Consider the following 24,983-nt stretch of genomic DNA (forward strand, 5'->3'; position numbering starts at 1 on the left):
GCGAGCTAAAATAGCCTGACCTGTTTCCTATAAGGAAATAAAGGGCATTAGAGGATTTTTTAAGGTAGTACAACAATTTCTGTTCGTTTTGTGTGTGTGTCTTGTTTATTGTGTTCCATTGTTTAGTATTTGAATGGGTCAATAACAGCATGAAGAATTTTTGAAAAGGTTTCAGATAACCCATCTCAAATGTGAGGAGTATTGTATTCTACATTTGGGCAGATTTGGGATTTCAACAGTGTAGCGAAACAGGTGAAAACCAATACATTCAGTTGAAATTATTCCATTTTTAATTAATACATTATTTTCTTTTTTTTATTTATTTGAATCTGAGGATCTATAAAAGTGATGTGATTAAAACAGGAAAGGCTAGGAGTAGAGTCAGTCTGAGAAGAGAGATCTAATTTTGACTGTTAACATAAACATTATCAAAGGTAAGAGGAGAAGAACTAAGATATTTTCTGCGAGAAAAAAAAAACAAATTGTGTTTTGGAAGCATTGAAAGTGATTAAGTTGTCACTGGTCCTTCAAAAGATAATGCGGAGTTCAGTGTTTAGGATTTTTATTGTAGGTGACTGTGACGATTGAAATGTTTGAGCACTACAAGGTTTGTCATATCTATGGAGAGAACTATAATTAGCAAAGCTGTGGAATGGATGTAGTTTGAAGTCAGTGAAAGAATGTTATATAAGAATTCAAGTTTAAATTTGCATTCTTATATCGTACATTTTACATCCACTAGATGGCTGCACAAAGCAGGACTCTTTTTAGTAGTTTCTTTTGCCCTAAGGAACAAAATATTCTACACAATTTTGTTTGTTCTGGAGAAATACCCATCTTTTAACATTTGCCAAAAACGCTAGTGGAATTTAAAAAAAAATAAAAGCAAAATAAAATAAATAAAATACTAAGCCTGTTTTTCGACCGGTGCCCGAGTTAATCAATCTTTGGCATGGGCAAGCGAATTTTTTCTCCCAGAAACTCGGATTCCTCTTCCTGTAAACCCTAAACCCCCGAAAAAAAATCGACCGTAAAACCCATACTATTTCAAGCATTAAAAATATTGTGTTAGGGACCACGAGATGGCGGCACTTGTTGAGCCGCTCTTCATTGTGGGTTAATTAAATTAGTGATAGCCTTGGGCTAGCTATCTCTGATGGCTGGTGGAGACTGAACTGTTCACTCAGTCTCCAAAAAACAGCCTCGCCTACTCCCTACAGGAATAAAAGGTGCTAGCTAATTTTTTTTTAAAATCATGAATTGGATTAATAAAACTTTAATATTTAAATTTTAATCAATTTTTACGTAATCTAAGAAAATCGACTAGAAAACACACTATTCCAGATAATAATGTATAGAATTATGATAAAAGACCACTAAATGGCACAGTTGTCTACCATGCTCTCTTCACCAGATGCCATTTAAGTTATCTGATTGGCATGGACCAGCTAAGTGAAATAGTGCTAGTCTGCCTGATGAAAGATCATTATAGGTTTTGTTCATGTTACTTACTGGAAGTCTTTCTTCAGCAGATTTAGAGTTAGTTGATCTTTGGAAATTGCAAGTTGGGTTTTCCCTTATCCAGAAACTTTGATTTTGAATCCCACATATCAAAAAATCAACCACAGAACTTACATTATTACTGACAGTCTTTCTCTCCGTTTATGCGTTGATAGCTTGAGCTCATTATAAGTAGACTATAGAGAATGGAGACTGGCTTCCTCCATCTTCAAAAAAGTTAGTAAGGACTATAGGAGCTTTGCCAACTCCCTTTGGAGAATAAAAGGTTAGATGATTTGAAAGTTAACTAGAATTAATTAGTGGATAAACTTTATCATTTAGAAAAACAATGATGCTGTTTTTCTTGTTATTTAAATGGACGATGCCACATTCTCCATAAATAATTTATATTCACTCTCCTGAAATTCACTGCAAGTGATACCAGATTATGCTTAAGATAGAGGGGTGAACAACCAATATTGCAGCATCCTTATTCAAGGACACTGCAATGTTGTTCTGCAGGCCATTTTCTAGGCGATACTATCAGGTTTGCTTATGATAATCATCATGACTAAACCTGATTATAACGCATTAATGATTATGCACCACGTATAATCTCTATTGTCACCTACTCTGCCACACCATTTCTGGAGGGGTTCAAGTTGCAGTAGTATATAAGGAGAGAAAATTGTAGGTGCATTTAGTATGTGATGGCAGATTCTTCTCTTCCTCTAACAGTCAATTAGTGCAAAGATTAATGCAATCTCCAGTGCCTCTGTAGTGCAAGAATGAGAGGACATTTCACCTGAGGTTAATTCTTTTCTCAATTGCAAATGAATTAATCTATCTCATACAGAGATAGCTGGTTTTTTCCTCCAAAAGGCATATTTTTCATACCCACACAGGCAAATCAGCCAGAGAACACACGCAATTTATACACAAAAACTATAAGTGGGTAGTAACTCCACTACTTAATCCTCTATCTCAGTATTAAGTAGTGGTGATGCCCAGTTTTGTGAAGTGCTCTTTGCAGTGATTCATTGGAGGTATTATGTAATCATAAATTTCCAGCCACTGTTCATAGGAATCACAAAGTTGGTTTTATTTCATTAATGCAACCAACATCCATATCAGAGAATACAAATCTAAAATCAAATAAAAATAAAATCTACTAACGCCTTTTAATCCCTTATAGGGAGGAGGAGGCAAGGCTGTTTTAGCCCTAACTTTTTGGAGATTGAGGGGGAACTTAAATCCCCACCAGTAGCCAATCAGAGATAGCTGGCCTAAGACTATCACTAATTATACCTGGCATCTGGTGAAGAGGCAGCTGACAAGTGTCGCCATCTCGTGATCTCTAATTCTAACATTATATTTACTGTCTGAGAGTGTGAGTTCTAGGATCGATTTTCTTGAGTTTAAGGGACGAAAAATCTGTTTCCGGTAAGGAAACCAATCCTTCTAGCTGATACCAGAGATTGACTAACTCGGGAGCCGGCAGAAAAAGTTACAAAAACTTTCCTCTAGTTTGACTACAATTGAACTTGGGTCACTGTTCTTTGTGTGGTCTAGCACTGTGGAAGTATATACCACTTACTCTGAGCTACACAATTTACATCATATTGTTTACCCAACTGTGAGTAAATGTTCAAGCATGAAATATCTTCATTGGAAAGATTCTCATACACAACTACTCAGAAAACCATCTTGAATACCTTTCTCCCTACTCAGTCATGGGTAGATTGCATAATTTTTTTTTCAGGAGTTTGAAACAGTTCTCTCACATGCTTTCTTCCTTCTATTCATAAATACACCTTCTCACTAACCCCAAATCATGATCATGAATTTGCTGATAACAGTACAATTTCTCCTCTTCCTCTTCAACAAAGATGCAGCAAACATTAGAAGCTGTGATATTTTACACAAGTTACCTTAAATAACAATCTGTCATTCCCATGAGGTAGTGATAACCTAGTCAATGTCAACACTACAAAAAAGTCCTGTATTTTCACTCTAAAGAAAGATCTCAGTTCATTACCCTTATCTTTGATACTTTTCAGAAATCAGATTAATCTTCTCAGTTGCCATCTACCTCTTTCATTTGCTGAAAAAAAAACACCGTTTTTTAAAGATATCCTCTTCTCAAAAACTAACCCCAATTGCTATCTCATAGATGATCTCTTTGTGTATTATACACAAACATATTGACTACAAAATTAGAAACTTTTATTTAATAGTGTGTAGGAACTCCTTTAGGATTTTGGATTGCATCTATAACACACCAAGCAGACCTTTAACTGGCTCAGATTTGACGATAAAGGACTTTGCTCCCAGATATTTGTCTATGTCACGTACATTCTAAATGGGGTTCAGAGGCTTTATAGTGCCCAGAGAAGATGATGGAAGTTGCTGTCATGCTTGCAGAATCACTGTTGAACAATTCTTCTGCCATGGAGAGTAGCACTGTCATTTATGAAAATGAAATGACTGTCACTTGCTGGATTAAAAAGTCAATATTGCAGGATGGACTTAACCAGCAACAATGTTCAAATATTCCTTGGAGGACATTCAACCTTCCTGCAATATCAGGTGGTCCATTCTGTACCAAAAGAACACGTCCCACACCATGACACCACCTAAAGAACCTTGAGTTGTGTTTATAAGGCAAGCTGGGTTCATTGCTTTATAGGGCTCTCACCAAACTCCCTGCCTACCCTTGGTACAGAACAAAGTCAAGACCACTGTAGATGAATTTTCTGGTTCTTTGAGAAAATCAGTGGTTTCCATACAGTATATAGGCATGCAATTACTAATACTTAACCTCTTCAATTCCCTGCACATAGTTCAGTGAGATATGGCCTTCATGCTTCGCTCAATTGCTACAGATGGAAAGTTTTTTTTGCCCATACGAGCCTTCACTCTTGTCTGAGGTCTCATTCCTGACACGTCTTAGGACCACACTTATGCCTCTTAGACAAGTAATGTGGGTTAATTTTTCTACTAATTAAACACCTGAGATATCTCATCTTTTGAGAAGCCAGTCAACTCTTTTTTTAAAATTGTGGTTCCAGCCAGACAGGCACCCACAATAAGCCCTTTATCAAACTCCAAAAGATCCTTAAACATTAATGATTACTGACCTGCAGCATCTTTAAATAGTTTCGTAGAATACATGGTGACACACATAACCAAGTATTTTGCATATATGCTAATATTTACATGTATCTGCATAAAGGTTTCTAATTCAGCAGCCAGGATGTGTACTTTTTCTAGTCATTTCCATAGGGGTGCTACTTTTTTTCACTGAGGTGATATCGATCATTCCTCTACTTTCCTCAAAACAGGAAATGATTTCGCTTGTTAAGTAAAAAACGCCATCTGACATTTTGCCCTACTGGAAGTGACTAATCTAAGATGAAAGAAAAAAAAAAGTTTTTTTCTTTCATATCTAGAATTTTTTTTGTTACATAAATAATTATTTTCTTCTAATTTCTTCCCTGCTTGTAAAAATAGAATAGAGGAAAGAATGTAACGTCTCATTTAAATATAGACAGTGGGATCACCATGGGGATTTACAGGGCCATGTAAATCCCCTTGGTAACCCTCAAAATAAAATAAAACAAAACATCTCAAAATCTTGCAACCTTTTGAAAGAAACATGGAAGATGTGAATTTTCACAAATTAAATTTCATAGATTATATCTGTGAAACATTAAATTATAGATTGTACGTTTTCAAAAAAAGTACAATCCTTCAAGTGAAATTTGGAAGTTCCATAATCTACATTTGAAGTGTGTGTGTAGCCTGCAGAAATGATACATGTTTACAAATCATCTTCCAATCCAGAAGAAAGAGTTTGTCCAAGTATCAAGATCCCAAAATTTTAAGGTGCAGGTAACAAAACTGATACTTTTTTTCCCTGTCAGCGTGCATTTCAAAATGTCTTTAAAGGTGATAGGAAAATGAATGTATGTATTAAATACCGGATATTCCGGTGTTTAAGTCGCCTTTTCAGCATTGAAAAAAAAGTACTAAATTTTTTAGCTCGACTTATACGCCGGGTCAAAAATTGATTGCTTTCCAAGACAAAACTAGTACGTATCATACTCTGTTAAATTTATTAGCAATATACAAAATGGGTAAATAAGTAAAAATATTTCAACTTATATCAAATTTATTTACAGAAAAATATTTCATTCTTTTAAAAGGAGCCATTTCACTTTAGTTCACTATTGGTCAATACGAAATAAAATTTCTTTTGTCAACTAGTATTTTATATCTTTTGCTAAAACAAAGAATGGAAGGACTAAAAAGGCAGTTATGATCGTGGTTGACGCCTGTATAAAAATTTTACTTAAAAACTGTCATAATTTTTATTTTTAAAGAAATTTTTTGAGTCGACTTCAGTGGCGGCCCGTACATGAGCACTGCAACACTGCAACATCCCCAAGGAAAAAAATTAAATTGCTGTGTTTATAATTAATAACAACGCTTACAACATGTTAAAGGTTACAGCTTATGTTTTGACATTGATTGAATAGTTAATTGGAATGGTTCGATTAACGCTTTAGATTACGAAACAAATGCACTGCGATCTAACGCCATATTCGTTTGCTCTTGTCATTGCACGTTACGTCATTCCCAACTGTAACTGCTCAAACGGCAGTGTATTTTTAGTATGCTTATGCCTTATTTCTGTGTGATATGAAACGTTTATTATTGGTGCGTTTGCCTGGTGAAATTTTTTTGTAAATCTTATTTTATTTTGTTAAAATAACAAAATTATTTATTTATTATAGATACAAGGCTGAATTATGACGAGTGTCAATGTTGAAAATATAAAAAGAATATTTTTGTAGCTCAGTGGATGTGGCGTTTGCACAACACGGCGCTTGGCCGCACGAAGGAAGACTTCGTTTCGAGTCTAGTCGGCGACTATAGGAAATTTTTCTAAGCCTTTTTTCGACCGGTTCCCGAGTTAGACGATCTCTGGCACGACAAGCAGGTTTTTTCTCCAAGAAACTTGGGGTTTTCGTCCCGTAAACTCAAGAAAATCGACCGTAGAACCCACATTATTTCAGACATCAAATACGAGTGTTAGGGACCACGAGATGGCAGCACATGTAGAGTCGTCTCTCTTCACCGAGTGCCGCTTAATTAGTGATAGCCTTGGGCCAGCTATCTGATTGGATACCAGTGGAGATTGAACTGCCCACTCAGTCTCCTAAAAGTTAGATAGGACTAAAAACGGCCTCACCTACTTCCTATATACGGGAATAAAAAGGCGTTAGCTGATTTTTTTTATTTTTTCAATTATCGTTACACGAAATGCACTGCGATCTAACGCCGATATTCGTTTGCTGTCGTTGCACGTTGTGATTAGATACACTGCCGCTTGGGCAGTGTATATTATGCCTACGCTCGTTACTTGTGAGATATGAAACGTTTATTATTGGCACGTGTTCGTGAACTATTTTTTTGTAAATCTTATTTTATTTTGTTAAAATAACAGAATTATTTATTTATTATAGATACAAGGCTGAATTATGACGAGTGTCAATGTTGAAAATAATTATTTTCAATTATCGTTACATGAAACAAATGCACTGCGATCTAACGCTGATATTCTATTGATATTATTATTCCTGACACCTCCATCGCGGGACTACACCTACAATTGTCTCAACCACTACACCGAACCTCTACTACAAATCTCTCTTTCAACGCCATCTACTGCCCACCTCCACCACCACTACACTAGTATTCTGTCTGTAAATTGCATGTGTTCTGAAGGGCAGATTTGTCTGTATGTGGGATGAAAAACCTGAGTTCGCGGGAGAAACAACCCTGCTACATCCATGAGGTAGCAGGGTTTGAAATATGAAACTTTTATTATTGGTGTTCGTTCGTGAGGATGAAATATTTTTAATATGTAAATTTATTTATTAATAAATTCGTTACCGATTAGGAAAAAAGTTTTTTTTTGTATATGCAGCACCCCCACTTAAAATTTTCACCGGCCGCCACTGGTCGACTTATACGCCGGAATATACGGTAATAATAAAATCAAGACACAAAAATTCCATCTAATCTCATGTAATGCATTTATTTTTCCCTCATGACATAGCTGAAGAATTAGATAAGTACCAGATCGACATAATAGGGCTGACTGAAACAAAAAAGACCAAAACTGGTGAGATCTTTCTGAGCAATAAATACAAAATGTTATATTCAGGCAATGACAATCAAGGAAAAGGAGTAGCCATAGTATTCAACACAAAATACGAGGCTAATCTTCTTGAATGGCAGTCAGTCTCAACTAGAGTAATGTGGGCAAATATGAGAATGGGGAACTGGACAATGAGACTTATTTGTGCCTATGGTCCCACAGAAGGTTCTACTAAGGTAGAAGTGGAGGAATTTTTTGAAGCTTTAGAAAAAGCAACTGACACAATGAAAAAATGGTCCTTGTTGGGGATCTAAATAGCAGAGTAGGAAATGATTGTGAGACATACAAAAATCTTTTGGGAAAATTTGGAGAAAAGAGCAAAGCTAATAATAATGGCAAATATCTGTTGGATTTCTGCTCAGGACATGGACTGGTTATTGCTAACCCCATGTTCCAACATAAAAATGTGCACAAATTCACATGGAGAGAAGAGGCTAGAAATAAGAAAAGTCTCATTGACTATGTTATTGTTGATAGTGATGTTTTCTCCCTGGTGCAGAACACCAGAGTGTACAGATGATTTGAAATTGTAAGTGATCACTATCTAGTCTTGAGCAAGATAAAATTGAATTTCATATTGAAAAGAATAACATGTAAGAAAGTTTTAAAGCGAATAAAAGTTGAGCAGCTCTCAGATGTGAACTGTAGACTAAAATGCACGAAGATTATTGAAGAAAAAATGAAAGAGTTTGAGAACAGGGATCAAACCTTGGAGATTCAGTGGCAAACTCTGAAGAAAACATTCATTGATTCTGCCAGAGAGGCATGTGGTGAGGTTGTCTGTAAGGATAAAAAAGTCAGAACTCCCTGGTGGACAGAGGAAGTTATAGAGGCACTGAAGAAAAAGAAAAAAGCATATCAAAAGTTCCTGTCAAATAAGTCAGCTTGTGCTCTTAGAGAATATAGACAAATGCAAGAATGCTAAACACTATGTAAAACTAGCTAAACAAAAGTCATGGGAGGACTTTGGCAAGAATATAGAAAATAAATATCAAGAAGGTGGCAAAATCTTCTGGAGGTTATTGAAGAAGCTTAGGAATTGAGGAAAGAGTGCTGTAAAAGGAGTTAGAGATGATAAAGGTGACATGAAAACGGGAGAAAAAGATATCCTTGAAGTATGGAGTAATTACTTTGAAAAACTGCTTAATGAAACAAGCAGTGATGACAGCACAGTGATAAAAAACACTGACCAGGCATGCAGTCAGGAATACATATCCATACTTGAAGTAGAAAAAGCCATCAAAGGCTTGAAATGTGGAACGGCAGCAGGAGTAGATGATATTCGACAGAAATGGTGAAGTATGGTGGTGTGAGAGTCTTACAGTGGCTGCACTGCATAGTTCAGAAGGCCTGGAGAGAGGGACGAATTCCCGATGATTGGAGTAGAGCTCTCATAGTACCCACATATAAAAAGGGAAATAAAACTGAATGTGAGAATTACAGAGGTATTTCCCTACTGAGTGTTCCTGGCAAGATATATGCAAGTATACTTGAGAAACGGTTAAGAAGAATTGTGGAAGAAAAGCTTGGTGAAGAACAAGCTGGATTCAGGCCAAATAGAGGCTGTCAGGATCAGATCTTCACTTTACGACAAATAGTCGAGAAAGCATGGGAATATAACAAAGATCTGTATTTAAGTTTTGTCGATTTAGAAAAGGCATATGACAAGGTGCCAAGAGAGAAGCTATTCAATATGCTGCCGTTACATGGTGTCAATGGGGCATTATATCAAGCAATACTTAGTCTTTATTCGAGTTGTAAGTCAGCAGTTAGAATTGAAGGAAGTACAGGAAGATGATTTAATGTTAAATCTGGTGTAAGACAAGGATGTACATTATCCCCTCTGTTATTCATTATCTATATGGGTCACATTATGAAGGAAAGTGGTATTAAACATGATATCAGAATTGGTGATGTTAATGTCAGCTCTTTGCTTTATGCTGACGATGTTATACTTCTAAATAAATCTGCTACAAGTCAGATTCTCTGACTAAATTGAATAGCTGTTGTAATAGATATGGTATGAAGGTCAGCAATAAAAAGACAAAGACAATGAAAAGAGGCAGAATCATTGAAAATGTCAACTGTGTTGTGAATGGAGAACCTGTGGAACAAGTAAAACATTTCAGCTATTTAGGCACGATTTTTACTGAAGATAGTAAATTAAATATAGAAATAGACAACAGAATCAGCAAAGCTGGTATGGTAGGAAGTCAACTGAATAAATTCATATGGAATAAGAGAGAAATTAGTCGGAACACTAAATTAGCTGTATACAAGACAGTGTTCAAACCAGTTTTAACTTATGGATCTGAGAGCTGGGTCAGAAGTAAAACACTTGACCAAAGACTAGAGACCACAGATATGAGAGTCCTGAGAAAGATTATAGGCATGAACAGATGGATTAATGGCAATATCATATTAAAAACGAGGATATTAGGAAAGAACTTGATATTGTCAGCATCCAGTAATGCGTTAGCAGAGCTAATCTCAGGTGGTATGGTCACTTAAACAGAATGGGCGAGGAAAGATTAGCAAACCAAGTGTTCTCTGCCAGCTTGGCAGGAAAACGACCCAGAGGAAGACCAAGATATAGGTGGATTGATACAGTACAAAGTGCCTTATACGATAGAAATATAAGATCTGATAATGTTGGAGTCTTGACAAGTAACAGACTGATTTGGAGGAAAATTGTAGATAGGAAATTAATCATGATGTAATTTTTTTTCATGTAGTACTATCATATCCTGTACACCCCCTTGAGGGTACATAGCAGGAATTTGATGATGATGATACAATAATTGTTCATTCATTCTGAATGTTTTCTTTTACTTGCTGCTGCTGCATTTCAGAAGTCACATTTATCTGAAAATGGCCGAATTTGCTTACAATTTCACTTGAAGGACTGTACTTTTGGAAAATGTACAATCTATAATTTAATGTTTCACAGATATAATCTGTGAAATTTAACATCATCCATGTTTCTTTCAAAATTACTGTTTGACCTTGCATTTCCCATTAACAATCTTACTATCAAGCACATTAGATTGAGTAACTATGTCTTCTATGAATAATGAAATTTAGGATTAACATTTTTGGTCATCTGTGAATCTTGTTTTTCGTGTCATAGGTTATTACATGTTCAGTTTTATTTTAAAATCTATTTTCATTTTCAATTGACCGGGTATTTTTACAACTCCCATGTTTAACAAATTACAAGGTAACATTTTGAATGTACTTACACAAACATTTCTGTTTCTATATTATATTATAAGGAAACATTTGAAACATCTGAATATTGGAAGTTCCATAATCTACATTTGAAGTGTGTGTGTGTGTGGCCTGCAGAAATGACACATGCTTACAAATCATCTTCCAAACCAGAAGAAAGAGTTTGTCCATGTAAAATCATTGATCAATGAATTTTACTTTGTTTCTTTCTCTTTTTTTTTTTTTTTTTTTTTGGTAATAAGAGAGAGTCATTTTGTTATTCTTTTGTAAATTCCTTAAATAATTTAATAGTTCATGTTACCAATGTATAAGCCTATCTACAAGGATTTTGTTATTCTATCCTTTGGAGGCTATTGATAAAGCTTACAAATGGAGGAATGAGTATTATATAAAAGGAATCAGAGATGATAAAGGTGACATGAAAACTGAAGGTATTCTAGATGTCTGGAGTAATTATTGAAAGATTGCTAAATGAAACAACCAGTGTCAGCATTGTGATAGGAAACCAATGCAGTAAGGAATACATATCTACACTTGAAGTAGAAAAAGTCATCAAAAACCTGAAATGTGAAAAGGCAGCTGGAGTAGATGAAATGCTCAGATATGGAAGTATAAGTTTTACAGTGGCTACAATGCATAATTCAGAGGGTCTGGTCAGAAGGCCAAATTCCAGATGATTGGAGCAGAGATCTCACGGTACCCATCTAGAAAAACGGGGAAACAAAACAATGTGAGAATCACAAACGTGTTTTTCTACTGAGTGTTCCTGGTAAGATCGTTAAGATGGGAGAAAATATTTTTTAAACACCTTTTTCATGTTATTGTAGCTTTTGGCAGAATTTTCACATTTTAGCAGGTTTTAAAATTCATTACAGCTTATTTCCAGATTGTCCAATTTCTTTCGTTTCTTTTTTAAATACCATTTTAATGCTTAAGGTGTGTACTTTTTTATTTCTCATTTGCATTTTCAAAGAATTTTTTCCTCCATCAAGATGGTGGTTGTTCTTTGAGTTCAAAATGCCTCTTTTTCATTTTGTACCCTATTGTGTCAGTATGAGGGTGAATCCACAAGTCTGATTTTTTGTGGGTTTGATTTGCACATGTAGTGGAATATGTGCAAAGTGCAAAACCATCTGAACTAAAGCATTTCTTTTATGAAGAAGAAAATTGCCTCAAAGTTTGCAAAAGATTAAAAATGACTGACTTTGAAATAAAAAAAAAAAGTTGAGGAACAAAATAAAAATTTGAAATTTTATGAATGATCCTCTTGATAGGTGACTATAAAGCAAAGTTGATCCCATTCCATTATTTTTTTTATTTCTTCAGCCCAAACCCCCTTTTCTAAAGCAATGCCACTACACTTTTTTGTTTCATCTTTCAGCACATTAGTGTGGAGGAAGCAAATTACATGCTGAGTTTTTACATATCACCAGTATTAATGTAAAAGTAGAATTTATTTCTTCTTTGTAAAAATAAATTACATCCAAGTCTTGTCACTTTTAATAATTATCATTAATACAGTAGACCAATAGTTCCCAACCTTTTTCCACTTGTGTACCCCCTTTTAAACCCATTTCTATAAATTGTACCCCTTGTTTTTAAAACAGCTGTTTTTAAATACTGATACTTTTGTGTTCAGTGCCTATTTTAATGTAAAATAGTGGAAATGATTGTTTATCTGCCATTACTTATTTTTTGTGCACCCCCAGAGGGGGTATGCATACCACCAGTTGGGACCCGATGCAGTAGACAATTATTCAATCATGGCAAAATAATCTTGGATGCTCAAGTGACAATGTCAAAGCTCTCTGAAGTAGAACATTTTGCAGATAGTAACATTTTTTCTTATTGACAGGAAATCTGTGATACATTCCTGTGTTAATTTATTTCCTTTTTTCAAATCTTTCTTTAAGCAACTTGCCACCATGTTCAATGTCTTTGCTAGATACAAAAAAGAATTTTATACCAGAAAAGTTGTTAGACCAGGTGTTGAACACCACCTCCACTGGTGTCCCCTTTCTCTGATATTGGAAGGATGGTGCTGCATTTCTATATCAAATAAAGTTCAAAATAATGTTTGTAGGTAAAACAGGACTCATCAGAAAACACAACTGTATCTCATTTTTCGAGCCAAGTCAAGTTACGCATTGCAGCAGTTTCAATGAGTTTTATGGTAATTTGTGGTTAATGGGATACAACTACTGGCTTTCTTGCATCCACTTGAATTGAACCCCCTCTTAACACAGTCTGGCTGGAAATATTTTCATCTGTGTATACAGCAACCTTAACAAGCAGTTGGTGAGAGGACATTGTGGGGTTCTGTCTTGCCATCAGAGTCAGATTACAGTCTGAAGTTATTTGCACCATATATAGACCTGTTCAGTGGCAGATCAATTTCTACCAGATACTTGGGATTTGTTGCCAGAATGCTTATTCAAATATACCCTTGTAGACACTGTAAAAATAAAATATTCATGGGGGGAAAAAAAAATTGTACTGTCACAAGACATGACAATTTTAGTGTTTTATGTAATTCCTGTTCATATCCCACTCTTTCTTTGATTGAATTATTACCATATCTAATTTTAAATCCAAACAAGGGCTATAAAAATACTCAATGACCAAATTATTTCATTACTTTATCAAACTGATATGCTCTCTGAACACTGAAATTGTGTGTATTATAAAAAAGAAATCACATTAGACCAAACTGAGTTCCTCCAGTCAGATGTTTAAACACTTTATGTACTGTACATAAATGTTAATTTTTCTTTTTATACATGCATTAATTCATTTTTTACTCTCATTTGCCATTGTCACATCACTTATGATCCTAAAAAATACTTTCTTGATAGCTGGATGCACCACCAGGATGGTCTGAAAAGTTCTTGCCTAACAATGAAAAAACAAATTTATAATTTCAAAATTATTTTTATTTTTTAACATAATCTCCCTTAAGACTAATACATTTATTCTGGCGATGCTACGGTGCCATTATCCTGTCCCTGTAGTGGTTCTCAGTAAGATCTGCAAAATACTTCTCTACAGCTAAAATCACCTCTTGATTCGAAGAAAAACGCTGACCAGCGAGGAAGAGTTATAGTTTTGGGAAGAGATAGAAGTCAGAGGGAGCTAAATCTGGGGAATAGGGTGCATGTTCCAACAATTCATAGTGCAGATCCCTTAATTTTCCCATTGCCCTGATGAAAAATAATTTTTTTCTTCTGCAAACTGGGTCTTTTCTCAAGAATTTTTTCGTCCAGTCTGGTTAAAAGATCGGAATAATATTCTCCGGTAATTGTTTTACCCTTTTCAAGATAATTAATAAACAAACTGCCTTTAGCATCCCAAAACACCGAAGCCATGACCTTTCCTGCTGATGAAATCGCCTTTGTCTTCTGTCCACTGTTTTGACTGCTGTTTGGATTCTGGTGGGTAATGGTGAATCCAAGTCTCATCCATAGTAATAAATCAATGAGCAAAATCGGTTTTATTCCTGTTAAAATGCTCCAAGCACTGTTCAGAGATTTTCATGTGAGTGCGTTTTTGATCTGCTGTGAGCAAGCGTGGCACCCATCTCGCACAAAGTTTTTCATATGCAATTCTTCATGCAAAATATATCCTACACGTTCTTTTGAAATGCTATAGTCTCAGCAATTTCACGCACTGTGACTCGCTGGTTATCCAATACCACATCGTGCACTTGATCAATGATTTCTAGAGTTGTTACACTTTTTTGGACGTCCTTCATGTGGATCATCTTCAAGGCTGGTACAGCCACATTTAAACTCAGCAGCCCATTTCTTAATTGTCGAAAACGAAGGAGAAGAGTGCCTATAAACTTTTATAAACTTTGAATGAATTTCTTTTGGTGTTAAACCTTCTTTTACAAAGAATTTTATAATTGCACAATACTCAATTTTATCCATTTCAAGGGATACAGACAACACTTTTGCTTCCGACAGCCGTATAAAACAAACTTGCAATTTCATATGGATGCTTATGACAGATGTACCAACTTAAAAAAAAAAAAATCTTGCCGATAGTGTTGCCATCTATGGTTGAGGCTGAGAACATTTCAGACCACCCTCGTAAGTATGCTGAGATGCTACAAAAAAAATTGCAGTTTCTTCATTTTCAAAAGGCAAAAATGAGAGGAATTTCAGATTATAGCCACTTATCAGGAGTAATAAAAATTTCAAATAAAATAAAAATAAAAATTTGGAGGACCAAATTTTTATTTGGTCCTCCAAATAACTTTTTTTAGGTTCAAAATCACCTGTGTTTATTTTTTTTGCAAACCTTGATTTTTTTTTTTTCTCACAGAAGAAATGTTTCAGTGATGGTGATTTTGGGCATACATATTGCACTACATGTATACATGAAACACACACACAAAAAAACAATAATACAAGAAACCAAATTTGCTTGGATTCAACTTAGGACTTGCACAGTAGAGTACAAAATGGGAAAAGGGAACACTCAGAATACAAAACATCTTGTCATATTTAAAAAAAATTAGTTTGCCACAAAATGCAAATCAGAAATCAAGCACAGCATTTTAATGCACAGGTACACAATTTGAGCCTCTACAAGAGAAGCTTGACAAACTCCTAAACCAAACAGTCAACTCCTTTCAAGTTTGAGCTAACAAACATTAGTGTGACAAAGTCGTGTGCTTTTTCTTATCCCTTCCCAGTAGACAAGAAATTGAAGGTTGAGAATATTTAGCTTTCCCTGCACAATGTGGCTTTGCATTCTATCTCACTTCTGGAGGAGTGGGGGATATCTTGTTTTTTTTCTCTCCGACATGGTGCTCCTCTTACCCATCTACTCTAGGAACCTCTTTTCTCTATGAAAAGCCTCACTCAAACCTCTAAAATGCTCTTTATTCTGAATTACTTCCATCCTCCTAAATTATACTACAGGTTAGTCCTAGGTAGTTTCTCTCTCAGTATTGTCCAGGATGGATGTAGTTGTTTACTCAGCACTCTGTTCTTGGTTATATCTTCCACAAGATGCACTATTAGCATTTTCCATGCTACCATACAGCATGGAGGTCTTGGGATTTCCTCATTGCAATGATTAGTGCCTTGATTACATCCATCCAGATTAAAGAAAATTTTCCTCTTCACTTAAGAATTATGACTTGCTACCTCTAAGAATTTCATATATTAAGGATGAGTATCAATGCACCTCTGGATGGGAACAGATGGACAATTGCCTCAGCTGAACAAAGGCAATGGAATTTCATGCTACACCATTCACAGCTGATGGAGCTGCATCACAAGGATCTAAACATGTTCCCTCTCAACGTCAATGGATCAGGGCTGAGACTTACTTCCTGTCTGGCTTTGAACACACACACACACACACACACAGATTTAATTAAGAACAAGAAATCAATGCACTGTTGATTTGAGCTTGTATCACTCAGAGAAAAGAGATTACAAGAAATGCAGAGTACAGAAACTTTGGCTCATGTTTTTGTTGCTCGACTGTTATCACACACGTCTAAGTTGTAGGTGCTGAGCAACCACTCACTATCCTCCATCATGAGAAAGCTGCTTACTATGCTACAAGATGCAGTGCATTTTCTTCAAGAACACTGCACTGTACCAAAATCTTACCTCTGTAACTATATTCTTTAGAGGTGTCTAGTATTAGCATTTTGGACTTGATAAGCTTTGGATGCATACTCTGTGTGCCTTACAGGACACACTCATAGCATAAGGACTTACCAGAGAATGACTTCTCAATTCCCAGGTCTGGAGTGGGACAGAACAGGATATTTATTGGGGGCTTAGGACTCGTTTGGTCCTATATGTGGGCCATAGTATGTTTTTAGTACAGTGTAGGAAAATAAAAATAAGCACAATAGTGGTCTTGCACCATTTAGTGAGACTATCCCTAAACTATCTATGCTATTTATCAGCACTATTTATCAACACTTTTTAGTACTTTTCCTAATATTTGCTATGATTCTTATTTTATAAAACACAGAAAAGAGGAAGAGATTATAATTACTTTATACAAATAAAAAATTTATTTTTAAACACTACATTAGAAAACCTAATGAATTAATATAAACATCAAAGATTCTTAAAATTTATTTCTTCTTCTTTGATTTTGTTGCTTCAGGATTGCTTTCTTCCCTTGGTTTCTGCCAAGGAAGAGATTTAAGGCGATACATTGGCCATGGAGGAAGAGTAAGCTGGAGTAAAAAAAAAAAAAGCAATTTCACTTTCTGAATTATAAAGGAATAAAAAAAAAAAAACAATGTTCATAAGGAAAAAAATTACTACTACAACTACCACAAAAAATCCAAGCAGGAATGGGTAAATCAGCAGCTCTTGGGGAGTTGATATGAAGTTCTCTGAAACTTGTTGACCTGTAATATGTCATGTTACAATACAACATGTATTGTGGCTTTCAAAGAACTGCATTGCTGTTGCACTTTGGTTGATATGTTGCATTGCTATATTACAACTGTTCAATTCAGGTGAACCAACTCTACTGCAGATAGTCAGTATAAAAAAAAATAGTCATGGAGTTACACATACTAAGTATTGTATGTTTATAACACCAAGGATAAGAAATCACTAGTTTTATATTAATTTAAATACATCAAAATTTATTTATTTTTAATGCAAACACATGTATGGAACTACCCTGAGAATTATAAGAAAGGAAAACAGTAGTTTTTTTTTTTCCCCCATCTGCAAATCAGCAAACAGCATGGAGAACAGAGGCAATTAACATACACAACATTATGGCCTTGGGAGACTTAGTTTCATCATTTGTAATGTCAACTAAATGACTGATCAAAGTAATTAAATACTGCACAAATATATGACACTCAAAAGGAAGACATAGTTGAAATAGATAAGCTGAAACATAACTTGAAACAAATAAACAGTAAATTCAAAGGAGAATATTCCTGATAAAGGAACATTTTGCTTTGAAATGACTGTTTCAAAGTCAAAAATCGGGTCTCTGGAACATGGAATAAGAAAATAGATTGAGGGAATGCAATATCTGCATAAGTTGGTGAGGGGCTGAACAAGGTAAAACAAGAGGATGTGTAAAGAGGGAGTGAATAAGGGAGCAGGTTCTTTGCATGGAGTGGTTGGGGAGCAGAATCACTGACTGAGTGTGAAAACTGCAAATGGATTCAAAATACAAATGAAAGGACAAAGAAGTTTGATGATCTTTTTGTGCACGTGTGGATTTTCCACAATGAGTCTTTGACTCCATGGAGGTCTGATGTTAATAATTTTATCTTGTTATCAATTTATCTTCACCTGAGCAAAGGTATGAACAGAAGATCATGCATGTAATGCATAATGTTATTTTTTTGTAAGAATACAAAAATAAAGAAGAAAACAAACACAAGACAGTGTAAACAGCATCTGTTTTGTTTGGACTTCATAAAGTGCCTATTTAAGATTGGCTTACCATAAACAGAGGGTCACTACAAATGCAGGGTAATTACTGTATACTTTTGTGTGCATGCATAATGTTATCATCATCTTATCTCTACTGCTCTCTTAATACATACAACCATTTTGAATGTTTTGATTTCTAAATAGACATTTTCCAGTCCAACTTAATTAATAGTGAATTATTATCTTCCCTAGAGATTTTGTGTTATGTGAAAGAGGGGGGGGGGTCAACATTCCCCTTAATAAGGATGACTGACCTCTGGGCCTAATACATAAGGTTAAAACATTGTTGATTACTTCGTAGTATAGCACTTAATCCCCTCCTGACTCTCTTTTTTTTTTTTTTTTTTTAAAGCACCTCCATAGCACAATTGGAACAATATGCCATATGCTCTTTGAGTGGAAAAGATCTGGGTTTGATTCTTATCATGATGTGAGGAATCTTTATACACGCTTTTTAAAATAAAGGTGAGTTAGCTGGTCTCAAAAGAGAAGTAGCAAGGTGTTTTCCTCCTGAAAAACAGACAAACTAGTCAGAGAACGAATGCAATTAACAAGCAGAAATATCATATAAGGTGGTGTAATGCACAATGGATTATGTAGTGTTCACAACTCTAGCTAGCTTTGCTTTTCAAACTGCACCAATCCAACAGGTAGAGATGATGAATCATTTGCTAGCACCAATGACTCCACACAAATTATTCGCATGCCTGCCAGAATATCAAAAAAACCTACCAGACTTCCTCACCAGTGACCACTTCTAAGTATAGTGCAATATTTTTTTTTTTACCTCTAGGCAATTCAGACGAAAATATACTTCAATATCTTCAATCACAGAGCAAACACACAACCATTTTCATCTGCATGTTGTTTGGCATTATAATAATGCCAAACGTGACAACCTTCAAGCTTCTACACTTCATTTCCTGTGTTGCATTTTCAGTCTTTTAATTCAATCATTTCCAGTGAATGTATCACATAAACAATCCTTATTGATATGATTAAAATATTCATTCCCCTTTAAATTCTCATCCTATATACAAGAACCAGATTATGAATTATGAATGAAATGACAAAGCAGGTTGACTGATTGATTGATGATTTATTGGCACAAGAACAGCAAAGGTCATACTGCACCAAAGCAAAGGTAAACAGATAAATAGGTAATAAAGTGAGAAATTAATGTGTATAAAATACAAATTTTAAAAAATTTATAAATTAAGCAATGCAATACTATGCAAACTTAGCTCTTTGCTTTATGAAAATGATGTTGTACTCCTAAACACATCTAATGCAAGTCTCCTGCATTCACTAACTAAACTGAATAACAGCTGTAAAACTGGCATGAAAATCGGCAATAAAAGACCAAACCCATGAAATTAGGCAGGTGCATAGAAAACTTCAGTTGCATTTTGAGTGAAAATCCTAGAACAAGGAAATTATTTCAGCTATTTAGGCATAATTTTCAGTGAAAATGGCAGATTAAATCTGGAAACAGGCAACAGAATAAGCAAAGCTGATATAGTGTGTAGCCAGATGAATAAACTGATATGGAATAAAAGATGAATTAACCAAAATGCTAAACTAGCAGTACACAAGACAGTGTTCAAACCAGTTTTAAGTTATAGATCTGAGAGTTGGGTTAGAAATAAAGCACTTGATCAAAAAAGACTGAGACCACAGATATGAGGGTTCTAAGAAAAATTAGGGGAGTGAATCAATGGCAGAACCGTATTAATAATGAAGATATTAGAAAGGAACCTGGCATTGTTAGCATCGAAGAACATGAAAGCAGAGCTAATCTAAGGTGGTATGGCCACTTAAATAGAATGGATGAAGAAAGGTTAGTAAAGCAGGTGTTTGATGCCAAGATGGCAGGAAAGAGACCCAGAGGAAGACCAAAGTCTAAGTAGATTGATTCAGTTAGAAGTGTCTTAGAAGCATGGAATATTAGATATGACAATATTAGAGTGCTCACAAGTAATATTGATTTGGAGGAAAACTGTTGATAGGAGATTAATAATAATGTAAACTTAATCATGTAGTGCTGTCATAGTAACCTGAACATCCCTTGAGGTATCAGGAAATTGATATCTAGACAAAAATAGAATTCATAACTAAATGAGCTTATATAAATTAATTCTTTGTAAAAAGATTAAAACAATGCAATTTGTCTGAGTTTCTGATGACATCTGCCTGAGTGATATGGCTCAGCTAGATTAATAAAATTTCATTCCTCTCTCGTGTGAAATGTCAACACTCCACCAGAATAAGACAAATGGTGAGATGTGCGTTGCATTTTTCACACATAGGTGAGTCATCAATCCTCAAGTAAATAAGAATGTTTTGACGACTGTGACCTATGTGAAGACTAGAAAGAATAACTTCCTCTTTTCTGTTTCTATTGATTAGACTGCCAATGCTTAATTTCAGACAATCTTGTGCAATTTGTTTTGCAATGCTTCCTGCCATGAAGACTGCCATTGGGTACTTTCATCTTATAAACTGAAGTATATGGAACTATTAAACAGTACACGGAAAATGTATGAGCTGATCTAGCAGCTGCAATCTCATTTTCCTTTACTTCTAATGTGGCTTGGAATCCACACAGCCAGATTCGTTTTGTATAATAGCTGTAAAGCCTTACAAAGCACTGGATGTGGATTATACACAGGAAATGAGATGGCCTGTAAAGAACTTAATGAGCATGTATAAATTATACACTTCTGGTGGTGGGTTTCTTTTATATGAACAAGTGCAAGATGAATGGCAAGCAAGTAATTCTGCTGAATAATTACTGCAATCAAGATCTGTCAGGATATAGTAATGTCAGTAAACAGAGGTCAGAAATTTTGAATCATCAGTATAGATGGACAAGAAATCAGAGTGGGTTGCTCTGTGTGCATTAAACAATTGCAGGACAGATGGAGTTTGAGATTTCTGTAATTGACAAAGTGAGAGGTTGCAGTATGGAGTGCAAATCTGCTATGGAGGAATGCTGTTATGTTTGATAGGTAATGTTGTCAACATTCATGACAGTAGCTACCATAATCTCTAGCATGCATACATACTAAAGGGATGAATGGCAGTGTGACATGTGTGATATTGAGCTTCTCAACATAGAGAAAAGATATTAATCCATGCAGGATGCTCTGAAAGAGACTATTTTTAGAGCATAGTTAAGAGACAACTGTTTTCGTCTAAGTCATAGATGGCGAACCTCTGGCACACGTGCCAAAGGTGGCACGTCCGAGAATTTTACTGCCACGTCAACGATTTACAGGTGATATCCTTTTATACGCTTATAAATTCAACTTTTTTAAAAATTGTTACAATACATACAAGTTAAATTTTGTTTTACACGAGAGAGCAGCTATGAAGACGTGCATGTGATTGGTGCTGCATTAACAAAAGATCACGTGACTCAAAGACAAAGGCAATCCACAAGTGGTGAGTTGAAATGTTAATTCCCTTCCAACCAAATTCTATAATATCTGAAACTGTCATAACATTCGCTATATATTTCTTAGTTTTAACACATTCACGAAGGGGTGTCGTTTATCGTTCCGACGGAACTTCTCATTACCGGTGGGCTCGACTCACATAAAATTTCAACCCTTGGTTGAATTTTATTCCTGCTTGTTTGCTTTTGAGCTGGAAGGCGAACTCACTCACACATATGTATAGTGACCATATTTTGTTGGAAAAAATAAAGGAAAAATCAGAAATTGTTTCATGATAAATAAACAAAAACAGGTTGCATTTATTTGTTTCACTAAAACTAATAACGTTATAACGTTTATTGTAAAATATATGCATATACACAGCATTTTAAACAACCATAGTATTACTTAAAAAATTTAATTTTGATACTGTTCACAAGAATGTACGTTTTTTAATAAATCAGATTCGTGTTTTAAAAATTCATAAAACTGTATTCAATTCATGTCAAAGTTCCATTTGGTATAAACATATGCTATCAATGTTTGGATTTTTAATTGTTTTTTTCCACTGGTTCACATATTGTTCACTAATGAAAATACTCGTTCATTGTGGGCATTAGATCCAGGGAGACAAACGCAAAATTCAATGATTTTTAAAATGTTTTTTTAAAAGATGTGTTTATTTGTGCAATATTTAAAAATTTCAACCCAAGTACGTCGAGCAGGACTCGTCATTTTGTTGCCAATCTTCGATCTTTACACTGGTGACATAACTTTTAATACACAAAACTTCATCAAATAGTTCTCCGCCATTTATGTTTAAGTTCCAGTTACTGGAAATGAACAAAACACTTTCCTCGATCTTCGCCCGCAGAGGGATTTCTCGTAGTAAGACCCATGCTTCCATTTCCAAGAAAGAGCTGTCCCAGTTATTTAAATAATCAAACAGGTTTGGTAAAATTTATGAATTGCATCTTTAAATATGTTGGCATCAATATTCAATTTACTATTTCAATTCACAAAATAAGGGACAAAATGACCATTTTTAGAAAAAAAAATCTAAAGGAATAAGCAGTGAAATAAAGGACTGTCCTCTGAAATAAAGGACGCATGGTCACTGTAAGTATATGGCATGTTTCAATCAGTGGTAGAATTTTATTTGAAGTTAGCCTTCGTGATCTGTCATAATGACATTGAGAATTTCAAATGCAATAAAAATAAACACTTATTTCATGTAATTGAAAAATTGGACAATAGACTTTAGTTAGATAATGTGTTTCAGTGCATCGTATGGTTTTTCTTGAGTCTCTACAGCATAGTTTCTGTGGGAGGGGACAATAATACTGCAATTAGAGACATCTGGAATAAAAACTGCTCTAACTAATGAATCACACTATTTAATGAGAAATAGAGGGTGGCCATAAAATAACTTTCCCTCTTTGGAGGCATCTGTAGCTAAAATCAATATATGGAATGAGACCAAATTTTATATCGAGACTTTTGAAGGCATGGGGAGATGATTTCGCAAAAAAATGATTTAGTACGAAAAGTCGACCACAGGGGAAATTTTGGCACTGGCATAGCCAAAAATAAGCAAATAATTACATTGAAGGCAGATAAAATGGAATAACAACATTTTGACGATGTTAGCGACATCCGCGTCACGTTACAATGATAAGAATTATAATAATTAAACTAAAAGAACAACTTGCGAGAGAGACAGAAATTAATGTAGTGACTGAACTCAGGAAGTAATGTTTATTTATCAGAATCAGGGTTCCCAGGACTACATACACGATTTTCAATGTGATGACCTTTCTTGTATACAACAAATTGCATTTTATCTGACTTTAATGTAATTATCCGCTTGTTTCGGTTCTGCCAGCTCCAAAATTTTCCCTATCGTCGACTTTTGGTACTAAATCTTTTTTTCGCAGAATTCATCTCCCCATGCCTTCAAAAGTCTCAATATAAAATTTGGTCTCATTCCGTTTATTGGTTTTAGCTACAGATACATCCAAAGAGAGGCAAGTTATTTTATGGCCACCTTATATATTACACAGACTGCTAAAGCCTCTGTAGCTTATTGAGAGATACAATAAAACTACACTTGTTTTTCTTGTATCTGCAGTATAATGGCTGTTGAGGAGGGCATGTTGTTACCGCGGGGAGCGAGTTACTATCGCCTCGATGTGAATATGTTTAAACATTTTTTTGTGTTCGAGGTAATGTGCAAACTTTTTTGATATATTTTTTTCGTAAGCTAAAATCAGGGTTGCGAGTTATACGTGAGGGCATGTTATATTCGAGTAAATACGGTCAGCATTTCTCCTACAAGTTGACATCCTTCTGCTGTTTCCCTGCTCAACTGACTTCTATGGTGAGTTACAATGCATAAATATTTTTCTCACTACTGCTTTTTTTTTTCCAAACCAACATCATTAAAATCAATTTAATAATACAATAATCAATTTTACACTGAATAATATTATAAACTTATATATAAATATTATAAATAAAATAAAATATTATTTACAAAAGTATAATTATAGGAAGCCTGTGTAGCTCAGTGGATGTGGCATTTGCACACCCCAGTGCTTGACCGAATGAAGGAAGACTTGCTTTTGAATCTAGTCGGCGACTAGAGGAAATTTTGCTAAGCTTTTTTCGACCGTTTCCCGAGTTAGTCAATCTCTGACACGGGCAAGAGGGTTTTTCGCACGGGAACTCGGGTTTTTTCGTCCCGTAAACTGAAGAAAATTGACCGTAGAACCACATTATTTCAGACATTAAATATATTGTGTTGGGGACCACGACATGGCTTCACATGTTCAGCCGTTCTCTTCACTGTGTGCTGCTTAATTAGTGATAGCCTTGGGCCATCTATCTCTGATTCAGTACCAGTAGAGATTGAACTGCCCACTAAGTCTTTAAAAGTTAGATAGGGCTAAAGGGCCTCACCTATTCCCTATGTATGGGAATAAAAAGGCATTAGCCAATTTTTTTTTGCTAAAATTAATATTATTTATAAAATATTATATAATATGAATCAATTAATTAATTTTCTATTAATTTCCCCCCCCACCACCACCACTAAAAACTTCCTGGCACATCAGCAACTTTGTAAATTTTTGG

General features: G+C 35.1%; 1 protein-coding gene and 1 pseudogene across 1 annotated transcript in view; one reads left to right on the forward strand and one right to left on the reverse strand.

The window, feature by feature from the left end:
• Positions 1-16,983: 16,983 nt before the first annotated feature.
• Spase12 (Signal peptidase complex subunit Spase12) overlaps positions 16,984-24,983 on the reverse strand; it is a 39,963-nt gene continuing 31,963 nt past the window's right edge. The window contains exon 4 of the mRNA XM_090402296.1: positions 16,984-17,174. Within this exon, the coding sequence (XP_090258422.1) occupies positions 17,070-17,174 (105 nt within the window). The 3' untranslated portion in view covers positions 16,984-17,069. The remainder of the gene's footprint in view (positions 17,175-24,983) is intronic.
• Positions 18,608-18,744, forward strand: LOC150100079 (U6atac minor spliceosomal RNA; annotated as a pseudogene).

Source organism: Typopeltis vanoorti, chromosome 13 (genome assembly GCF_054136105.1).
Source record: "Typopeltis vanoorti isolate ZY-2024b chromosome 13, IOZ_Tvanoo_1.0, whole genome shotgun sequence".
NCBI classification, from domain to species: domain Eukaryota; kingdom Metazoa; phylum Arthropoda; class Arachnida; order Uropygi; family Thelyphonidae; genus Typopeltis; species Typopeltis vanoorti.